At 43.2% G+C, this 11,369-nt stretch overlaps 1 protein-coding gene across 1 annotated transcript in view; it reads right to left on the bottom strand.

Moving 5' to 3' along the window:
* COL24A1 (collagen, type XXIV, alpha 1) overlaps nucleotides 1–11,369 on the bottom strand; it is a 346,183-nt gene that overhangs the window by 215,596 nt on the left and 119,218 nt on the right. Inside the window, exons 18-19 of the mRNA XM_015416682.1 lie at nucleotides 10,863–10,916; nucleotides 2,521–2,574 (exon numbers count right to left, since the gene is read on the bottom strand). Of these exons, the coding sequence (XP_015272168.1) occupies nucleotides 2,521–2,574; nucleotides 10,863–10,916 (108 nt within the window). The remainder of the gene's footprint in view (nucleotides 1–2,520; nucleotides 2,575–10,862; nucleotides 10,917–11,369) is intronic.

Here is an 11,369-nt window from a genome sequence, read left to right on the forward strand (position 1 = left end):
CATTCTCTTAGTTGCTTCGTAAGATAAGGTGCTTTGTAGGTAAGGTGGGATATAAATAGTTTGAATAAATAAATGCTTGCCACAACAGGGCAAACAGCAGCTCCTCAGATCAGGAAAATGGGATGGTAAGAATGTGCTCCCAAAAGGAATCAAAGGTTTCCACGTGTTTTTAAAGAAAACAAATGCTGGGAGTCCTGAGGCTGCCATATACAAGCTCCAGAGGAGTAGCTATGTAAGTCTGATACAGCAAAAACAAACAAGGGTCTTGTAGCAGCATATTATTCCAGCATAAACTTATCATGTATCTGAGGAAATGGGATGTAGCCTACAAAAGTTTAAAATACAGGTGTGTTAGTCTTGAAGGTGTCACTCCTCTTCTAGTGTGCAAAGAATCCTTTTCCATGCAGTTATCCAGACAGTGACCCCAATCATATAGCTCACCAATAAATAACATAAAACATTGCACTTAGTATCTCATGAAACTCTTTGTAATTGCAAATAATAAAATCCTTAGGATGGGATTTAAACAACTAGAGAAGCATGCCCAAGACCTGGATATGTCTAGTGTGGTTTTTTTCTTTGAATAGCAGACATCCTTTCCACCTAATGCTGTATTATAAAATGGTTTTTTTTTAATCTACAGTTAAAAATACAGTTTGTCATGCATCATACCATCCCCATGGGTCTACGGTATGAGAAACATAAACCCAGAGACCCCTTGGGCACACAAAAGTTTGATAGTAAGGTTATCCCTAGTATACTTTATTTTACTGAAATATGGGGTTGGGGAGAGCAGATGTTGAAAACTCTGGAAAAAATACAAAATTATTTTATGAGACGGATTCTTGTGGGGTTCCCAGGTAGCATTAATGAGGGCCGAGCTAGGTATTCCCTCTCTGAAAGCTAGAGCTAATTTCAGAGTTTTGTCTTTTTGGATAAAGAATCTCAATAGCTCTCAGGATTCATTGGGCTCCCAAAGTCTCCGTCTTCTTTTAAAACATGCTAAGAGCTACAATGACTATTTGGGTTTCATTCAGTCAAAGTATAAAATTCTGAATGATCTATTAAGTGCCAAAAGATCAGGCCAGAAGCTGAAGGAATGGATTTTCAAAATGGATGGGAAAATTGACAGTCGTGTAACTGATCGATCCATAGCGGTCCCCCTATTTAAATTCCTGAAAAGAGATCATGTCAGGACCTCATATTTAAGGACTTTAACAACAATGAAACTGAGGATGGCTTTTACTAGTCTAACATTCCAAGCTATGCCCTCAGTGGTTCGTTTGGGACGTTTTCTAAACGTGCTTGCCCCATTACAATGCCTTTTGTATGGTTTAGGAGAAATAGATGATTTGATTAATTATATTTTGAAATGCCCCCTCCATAATGAGCACCAAAACAAATTTAGTGCTAATATCCTATCCATGTGGGAAAGACCCTCGGATCTGGGAAAATGTAATAGTTTTGCTTGCAGATGAGGATGCTTATGTCTCTAATAGAGTTGTTCTGTTTGCACTAGTTGCAAGAAGAATTAGATCAAGTGGTATTAGTTATAATCTATTGATTTTATATGGGTTCTGATCGGTAGTATCCTTGTACTACTGTGAATTCTGTTAATTTGTTTTAATACTGTTATATTATTAAGACCTATGGTCAATACAATAAAATCTACATCTACAGAAGTTCAGATTTTTTTTTTTGGTCTTGGTCTTAAAATATATACATCCTATAAGTAGCCCATTTGTATTTATTGCTATGAACTGCTGATGGGAAATGCAGGTCTTGTATTTTAATTCTGGAGAAATTTTTGCAATATAGCAAACCAGACAGTACGTTTGGCATAAGCAAAATCTAATTTTAAGCAAAATAAAAAAGCAACTTCGCAGCTCAACTAATTAAGCTATTACATTTATTTATTTATTTTATTGGATTTGTATTCCGCCCTCCCCTTGACAGGCTCAGCGTGGGTTCCAACAGTAAAAGTGCAATACAGTTAAAACCATTTTAAAACACAATATAAAATGACATGACATAACAACACATAAGTCATAAGTACCATACCACTCTAATACAAGTCAGATGCTTCAGTGGTTGATGATGTTAAAATAAAATCAGGTTTTGTTATAAAGATCTTTAAATTTAGGATCCCAAGGACCCAAACTACAGATAGACCCAGGCTACAGATGGAGGGGGCCCAAGGGGGGGGGAACGTCCACTGCCTCAACCAAAAGCTCGGTGAAAGTGCTCCGTGTTGCAGGCCCTGCAGAATTGTAATAAATCCCACAGGGCCCTGATCTCACACAGGAGCTCATTCCACCAGGCCCTGGTCAAGGCAAGTCGGACATCCCTGGGGCTGGGAACCACCAAAAGATGTTGATTGGTGGACCTCAGTGCTCTACTGGCTGCCTATCGAATTCCGGATCCGTTTCAAGCTAGACATCTTTCAAACATAACAGGACTTGGTGTATTTCTGCTGCATCCAATGCCAAATAGGATTCATTTTTGTAAATAGTTTCTTACCTCTGGTCCTGGAGGGCCTGATGGTCCCTGAGGTCCAGAATCTCCCGTTTTACCCTAAAATTAGAACTTGCATTATAAATTAAAGTTTGCAGGTCTATAATCATACCATAATCAACCATAAATCAGTTACAGTGAATTTTAATAAGCAGCAACCATTCCGCTTCTTGAATTGATTAAAGGCTTTTCTCATATACTTTTTCATTATAGCCAGAATTGTGGGAAAATAATTTACAAAACACATAATCTAAAGGAAAGAAAACCAATGCTTTATGCAGGTGTATGTCGACATATGTGGGTCAATCAAAACTGTGTATTACAAGTATGCAATCATTTACCCAAAAAATGAAAAAAGGATTAGTTGATGCCTAATATCTATTGGTTTAAAAACTCATAATTTTCTGTACTTCTGCATCAACAGATAGTATACGAAGTAAAAAGCTGCCTGTTTTGCATTGCTAACTTTTCTGGCTCTGTGCCATATTTGATCATGTACAATTTTCTACAAATAACGGAATTTCAGCACACATCCATTGCTCAGACATAAACAGTAGTGTGATGTTTTCACTACATAAATATTGTGTATGTGTTTTATTTCTAGGTTTTAATATGACAATTTACATGCATGTTGTTGTAATTTAAAATGCAGGCCTGTGAGTAAGAAAGAAGAAGAAGAGTTGGTTTTATACCCTGCTCTTCACTACGCAAGGAGTCTCGGAGCGGCTTACAATTGCCTTCTCTTCCTCTCCCCACAACAGACCCCCTGTGAGGTAGATGGGGCTGAGAGAGTTCGGAGAGAGCTGCGACTGACACAAGGTTACCCAGCTGGCTGCATGTGGAGGAGCAGGAAATCAAGCCCAGTTCTCCAGATTAGAGTCTGCTGCTCTTAACCACTACACCACATCTGGCTGGGAGGGGGGCTGGATGGGTGACTAAAGTGTGCTATGATTAGATGGTAGCTGTATCATGGGGGGCAGAGTTGATTGGATTGCAGAGAGAGGGAGAAAATTAGTAAAGTGTGTGAAGGGACTGAGTGAGGAAAATAAGTCTGTGTGGAAGTTATGAGCCTAAGTGGCAAGTGAGGAAAATAAACCTGCGTGGAAGTCATTAGTCTAAGTGGCAAGTTAGAAAGATTATGTTTCGTGCAAGTTATTAGCCTAAGTGGCAAGTGAGGAAATAAGCCATGGTGGCTAGGTCTATTTAAGGAACTTTAGAGAACCTATCTGGAATCTACAAATAATTTTCCATTCAAGTAGTACGAACTTTCTGTATTTTGTTCTCTCTCATGCCTGCTATATCTCAGTTTTTTCTCCAGCCAACCAAACTCTTTCAGTGTCTCATGTCTCCAAATACAGATTTAGTTCAACTAGATTCAGGCTCACTACTGATCGGTACAAACTGAACCATGAAGCAAACTTTGTCACTAATTTTATCCTGTTCATGGTTTGTGAACCAAAGTTTGTGACAGGTCTACCGTCCCTTCAAACTCCTGCTTTCTGTTCCCCATGAAGGCCGCAAGAATAGCTGAGCAGCAGGGAGGTACTCCCCTCTGCTCAGCTGCTTTTCGGGCTGTCTTCTGCAGTCCCTTTAAAGTTTAAAGGCATTGCACAAGACAGCCCAAAACAACTGAGTGACTGGGAGTGCCTCCCCACTGCTCAGCTGTTTTTCAGGCTGTCTTCTGCAGTTTCTTTAAAGTTTAAAGGGACTGTACAAGATAGCCTGAAACAGCTGAGTGGTGGGGAGCAGACTGCTTCCCATTGCTCAGCTGTTTTTTGGGCTTTCTGCAATCCCTGTTTAAAGGCAATGCAGTTTCTTTCAACAGGTGAACAAACCTCCCCATTCAGTTTGTGGTTTGTTCCATGTTTTCTCCATTACTTCCTGCTATGCAATTTACTTGTGCCACACAATTTATTGTGTATTGTACAACTCATACACTTTTAGAGCACAAGTAACAGAAAGACAGCTAGATGGGTATACGTGAAGCAAGAATGAACTTCAATTTCTTAGAATGCTGCCTATATATATGACTAGAAGACATCAGGGAAATTAACTCCCCAATGGAAATGATATGGGTGGAAATATTGGGGCCTAAGGGTTACTTAAAAGTGGGGGTGTACTATAGCCCACCACCTAATCAAACCCTTGAGGCTGGTCTTCAGATGGAAAAGGAAGTAAGAGATGTGACTAAAGCAGGTAATGTAATGATACTGGCAGACTTCAAGTACCCTCAAACTGAATGGGTAAACATGTATAAACATGGGTAAGCATGTGCTCAAGTAATGCTGTAGAAATGAAATCCCTAGACATCATAAATGTCTGTGCACTGGAACAGTTGGTCACAGAGCCAACCTGAGGGGTAGTTATCTTGGATTTGGTTCTGAACAGGTCTCAAGACCTGGAGTGGGATGTAGAGATTGTTAAACCAATTGGGAACAGTAACCACAAAGCTATTAAATTCAGCATTCAGGTCAATGGAAAGCTACCCCTGAAGTCCAAAACTGAGGAATTTCACATTACCCCTTTTAAGCCGGTTTTGATCCGTCGTGGAGTAAATAGGGCTGCCATTTCACACAGGGCTTTCCCCTACCAGTAAACAGCTGTATCTGAAGCAGTTTGCCATTTCAGACCGCACTGCTTTCTCCCGCTTTTTCCTGCCGTTTATTGCCCGTGCAGGCGATCTCCGGCTTTTTTTTTTTAAAAAAATGTTCGCTTTAGAGCGCTATAGCACTAAAACACAACACTCCAGGCATTCCAATGGGGTTGCTATAATGCTGTTTTGCTGTTGTGTTATAGCGCTATAGCACTCTAAATCCAACGTTCAAAAAAAAAAAGCCGGAGATCACCCACATGGGCGAAAAACAGCGGGGAAAAACATTTCAGATCCGGGAGAAGAAACTGAAGGCTACTTGGAAGTGGTTTACAGGTAAAATGGTTCAGCCCCGTTTCCTGAACAGGACAGCACTGTTTCCTGAACGGGACAGAAGCGTTTGTGTGTGAAAGTACAAATATATTCCGGTAGGGAACCGGTTCTAAAACGGTTCTGTCTGAAATGTCAGACCAGAAACCATTTGGGAACCGTTCCTGAACTGGAATGTATCGCCTGTCTGAAATTCCTCAGTCACATTTGATTTCAAAAGAGGGAACTTTACAAAATGAGGGGACTAGTTAAAAGGAATCTGAACGAGAAACACAAGAGAGTCAGATCCCTAGAGGATTCGTGGAAGTTATTTTAAACTACACTAATTGAAGCCCAGATAGAATGCATTCCCACTGTTTAGGAAAGGCAATGCTAAGTCTAAAAGACTGCCTACGTGGTTAACAATGCGAGTCAAGGAAGCTATAAAAAATAAAGAGGCTTCTTTTAAAAAGTGGAAGGTCTGCCCTAAGGAATTGAACAGAAGGGACCACAGGCTCTGGCAAAAGAAATGTAAGTCAATAATTAAGTAAGCAAAAAGAGATTTTGAGGAGCAGGTTGCTAAAAGCTTCAAGACAAACAAAGAACATTTCTTTAAATATATTCAGAGCAGGAACCTGGCCAGTGAAGCAGTTGGGCCTCTGGATGACAAGGTAATAAAGGGATTGCTAAAGGAAGATGTAGAGATGGCAGAGAAGCACTATAAATCATGGGAAGTGTGAGGCACATACCCATGCCACAGCCCCTATTTTTAGGAAGGGAGTCTGAAGAACTGAGTCAAATTGAAGTGACAAGAGCTAAAGCTCTAGACCTACTGGGGAAATTAAAATACAATGAGTCTTCAGGTCCTGATGGCATACACCCTTACAGTTGTTAGGAAACGGAAACGAGAGATAGTTGATCTACTAACCTGTATATGTAACCTATCACTAAACAGCAAATGTTACACCAGTTTTTGTAAAGGGGTCCAGTAGGAAACCAGGAAATTACAAGACAGTCAGCCTAACGTATGTCCAGGCAAATTAGTAGAAACTGTAATCAAAGATAGAATTATTAGGCACATAGAAGAATGAAGCCTGCTGAGGAAAACTCAGCATGGCTCTTGCAAAGTCTTGCCTCACCAACCTTTTGGAGTTCTAAGTGAACAAGCATGTAGGTAACGGTGATCTGGTAGACTTTATATACTTGGTCTTTTAAAAGGCTTTTGACAAGGTAGCTCACCAAAGACTCCTAAGTAAACTTTTCAGTCATGAGATAACAGGATGGGTTCTCTTATGGATTAAAAACTGGTTAAATGACAGGAAGCAAAGAGTAGGAATAAATGGACAATTCTCACAATTAAGTAAGAAGTGAGGTCCCACAAGAATCACTACTGGGGACTGTACTATTTAATTTGTACATAAATGATCTGGAACTAGGGGCAAATACTGTAGTGGCCAAGTTGGCAGATGACACAAAATTATTCAGGATGGTGAAAACCAAGGGCAACTGTGAAGAGCTCTAGGGGGATCTGCACAAATTGGGTGAGTGGGCAACAATGTGGCAAATGAAGTTCAATGTTGGTAAGTGTAAAATGATGCATACTGGAGCAAAAAATCCCAAACTCAAATATTGGCTGAGACAGAAAGGAAAAAAGATCTTGGGGTCATCGTAGATAACTCAATGAAAGTGTCAATGCAGTGTGCTGTAGCCAGGCCCGCAGCTAGGGTGGGGCCCCTGGGGGCTCACCCTCCCAACTTCCTATCCAGCTCGCCCCCCCCCCGACTACCTATTTTTCATTTTATTTTTCGGCCCGCTTCCCTCATCTGCTCTCCTCTCCTGCTGCTGCCCACCCTCTTTCTCCCAGCTGCGGAAACTGCCTCCTCGAGTCAGGCTGCCAAGCGTGGCTGTGTCTCTCCCCCCTCTTGCCATCTTCTTCCTTCCCTCAGCCTTGAAAGTGTCTCTCTGTTAACTGAGGTGGGGTTTCTTCTCCTCTCCTCCCCATGCTGCTACCTGCACACTGGTCTGTGGCGGCTTAGGCCTGCAATGCAAGGCAGAGGTAGAGGAGAAGGAGGAAGAGGCAGCAAAGAGGGAGAACAGCATGGAGGCTGGCAGCCCAAGCAACACTTGATTGAAGTGACCAGCCGAAGACTTGTGCGCTCCCAGATCCCCATCCTCCATGCAGGGTTTAAGTTTGCCTGCATGCGAGAGGGAGCACGCTTCCCTTCCCAGCCAAGGGCTCTGCTTGCAGCTGACTCGCCCCTCTGCTTTGGCCTATCGCTGCCCACCAAGGGATCGGCCAGCCTTGTGGCCTGGGTGGAGGCGGAGCACATTGAGCCCTCCCAGGAGGCAGTGACAGGTGGACCGAGCAGTATGGCTGAGGCAGAGGCTCCCCGGGTGCTGGTCTACGGCAGCAGAGGCATGCTGGGCTCCTGCTGTGTGCAAGCCTTCTGAGCCAAGGACTGAGTAAGGCAGCCATGGCACCCGCCTGGGGGCTCGGGGAAGAAGGAGGCTTGCTCTGTAGCTGGGCTGGGGAGTCGTACTGTAAAGGGACATGGGCTCCTGTGAGGTTGTTAGGCTGAGAGTGTGTTACCATGATCACCCAGCAAACTTCCAGGGCACAAGTGGGGATCTGAACCTGGATTTGAATGCCCTAATGGGAAACTGAGGAGTCCATTGCATTCTGAACGGCTCTTAACTGTTGGTAAACTGAAAGAAAACAAATTATTTCCCAATTGGGGCTGCCGAGAACCACCATGGGTCCCTGGACAAAGATTCCACCTGGGCTCAGGGCAGCTCACATCAATCAATGCACAATTTAACACATAAATACAATTAAAATCTACATAAAATCATCTAAAACAGTTCATGTTATAAATTCAGATTTATAAAGTGCTGGTAATTATCAATTAATTATTTACAATGGCGTACTTTGAAAAATGCGCCTGGAGATCTAACAATCCTTCTGCTCATGATCTTTCTGAAACAAGGGCTAGATGTCAGACCCAAGGGCCAGGACTCTAGAGCTCTGTAGTGGTGGCGGCTTCTTAGCTGAAAGCCTGGTGGAAGAGCTCCATCTTGCAGTCCCTGCAGGACTGTAAAAGATCCCGCAGGGCCCTGATCTCCTCCGGGAGCTCATTCCACCAGTATGGAGCTGCCACTGAGAAAGCCCTGGCCCTGGTGGTAGCAAACCTGGCATCCTTAGGGCCCGGGAGGGTCAATCGGTTTTGAGACCCCAACCGTAGTGCTCTCTGGGGTATGTATGGGGAAAGGCGGTCCCTCAGGTATGCCATACCCTGGCTATATAGGGCTTTAAAAGTAAGAACCAGCACCTTGAAGCAAACTCGGTATGTTTTTGGCAGCCAGTGCGGTGTCCTCAGAGCAGGCTGGATGTGCTCCCACCTGGGGAGACCCATCAGGAGCCTGGCCGCAGCATTCTGCACTAGCTGTAGCTTCCGAATATGCAACAAGAGCCGCCCCATGTAGAGAGCGTTACAGTAGTCTAGTCTCAAGGTGACCATCGCATGGATCACTGTTGCCAGGTCAGTGCGGTCGAGGAAGGGAACCAGCTGCCTAATCAGCCAAAGATGGTAAAAGGCCAACCTGGCAGTGGCTGCTACCTGGGCCTCCATTGTTAAGGAGGCATCCAAGAGCACTCCTAAACTCCGGTGTTGGCACCAACGGCGCCCCATTGAAGGTTGGGAGTGGGATCACCACCCCCGAACCGCCCCGACTCAAACACAGGACCTCCGTCTTCATTGGATTCAGTTTCAGCCAGCTCAGCCTAAGCCAACTAGCCACGGCTTGTAATGCCCGGTCCAGATTTTCTGGTCTGGAGTCGGACCAGCCGCCGTTTACATCCTGTGTCCAGGGTGAAAACTGGACTGGAAGGGATCTAAGATGGAAGCGTCATCCAAAAAGCTCTGTAGCTGAATTGCCACCGCCCTCTCTATTAATTTGCCCAAATAGGGCAAATTGGAAACCGGCCGATAGTTGGCCAATTCAGCTGGATCCAGGGATGGGTTTTTCAGAAGTGGGCGGACCACTGCTTCCTTAAGCACCCCAGGGAACTGTCCCTCAATGAGGGACTTGTTGATAATCTCCCTCAAGGTGCCTCGAAACACATCATGACCGGCTTTAATTAGCCATGACAGGCACAGATCAAGGCAGCATGAGGTAGGGCGAACAGCTAGGAGCAATTTGTCAACTTCATCTAGGCTGAGGGGGCTGAAGTGATCCAAAACCACTATTGTGTCTCTAATACTCAGATCTCCAACCCACCATGGAAGGTTGCTGGGTGAAACACTCTCACACAGACCTACCTCACAGGGTTATTGCAAGGGTAAAATGGAGGACAGGAAAACAATGCAGCTTTGAGTCCCCACTGGTGAGAAAGACTGGGTATGGTGTTTATTATAAATCTAAGTTTTAATGATATTAAAAAAGATTACATCACTTGTTATATAGCAAAATAGCCTCTACAAAGGGCTATTAGATCTTCTACAAACACAAGAATAGTGATAACAACCCAGTGCCTGAACTGGTAGTTCTACTTTCTGTTCTACATGTATAACCGCTAAAACAGACTAATGTTCCGTTACTATGCATGCAAAGGGTAGAGGAGCAGGGGAAGCATCCTTTTACTCCTTTGTTAGATCACTGGGAAATCTTAACACTTCCCTCTTCTTTTCATAATATTAACTAAGGTTTGTTACTGTACTACTATTAAGTACATTCTGTTGCCAAGCAGGAGAGTGATGAGACAGACTTGAGACCAAGAACTGAAAATAAATGAGGGCATGGAAAAATTAGGAGGAGGGAGAGAAATTAATGAGAAAAGTGTGGAAAAGGAGAGAAATCAAGGAAAAGAGGGGGAAAGGTAATTACCGCTTTGTAAGGTCTGGCTGAGCTGGGTACAAGGAAAAGAAGACAGAAAGGCTAGGCTATTATAGAAAATGACCTTGCTGGCAAGCTGCAGGCTGGCAATTACTGTAGCAGCCATCAGTGTGCTGTCTTGTCTTACTCCAGTGCTGGTTTGGTTGGCGGGGCTTAGTATAATCTATTAGTCACGTTTGTATTAATCCTGGAGAAAGGGAAATCTATCTGATAGCACATGGTCTTTTAATGTGTGCAGGCTTCCCTGTGCCCTAGTAGCTTCAGCAAGAACTGCATCTTAAAAATAAATGGAAAGACCTTTGGCTGAATGCATCCTGAGGCTGGCTTCAAGGGCCCTCCAGCTGACTTGCCCCCCCCCCTCGAATTTTGTCCCTCCCAGTCCCCTCTGTTGGCAGCCCTGTTCCCAATTGCATGGTAATTCTCTTATTTTAATTAAATCACTTTTATTGTATGACAAGGTGCACCAGATAAGTCAGCCCTCATCCATTTAGATATTCTTAGTCATAAAAATATTAACTAGTGTCAAAGAATACAAAATTCAAATGATAATACATACCATGGGACCGGGTTTTCCTCTAATTCCTGGAGGACCTGGCAAACCAGCAGCACCCTTTCAGAAAAACAATTAAGTTTCTACCATTCCTATGAAAAAATGACTACACATTCCCATTAAAATAAAAGCAGCTGACACTGTAATCCTGTTCTTCATTTCTCATAAACTCTATACTTCCAGTTTAGTGATAAAGTATTCACATAGATGATCAGGAAGCTCCTGTAGAGAAATACCCTAAATCTCTAGCTCAGGCAAAATAATTATTTTGGCTTTCACTATTTTCTACATTACAAGTTTTGTAAGGACTGAACAGAACACAAGATTGGAAAATTTCTAATGAAAAAGTTACTTACAGGTTTCTTTGATGAGTTTATTTCAACACCAAGCCATATGTATAAAGAAATTTTTAAAGCAAAATAAACAGCTATAGGCAGAAAAGGCCTACCCCTGAGCAGAATGGGAGCGCAGCTCACCTTCCACTGTCTACAAGAAAATTTAGATACTGGTAGG

The sequence above is a fragment of the Gekko japonicus genome, unplaced genomic scaffold (genome assembly GCF_001447785.1).
Source record: "Gekko japonicus isolate JY-2015 unplaced genomic scaffold, Gekko_japonicus_V1.1 scaffold16, whole genome shotgun sequence".
Classification (NCBI taxonomy): Eukaryota; Metazoa; Chordata; class Lepidosauria; order Squamata; family Gekkonidae; genus Gekko; species Gekko japonicus.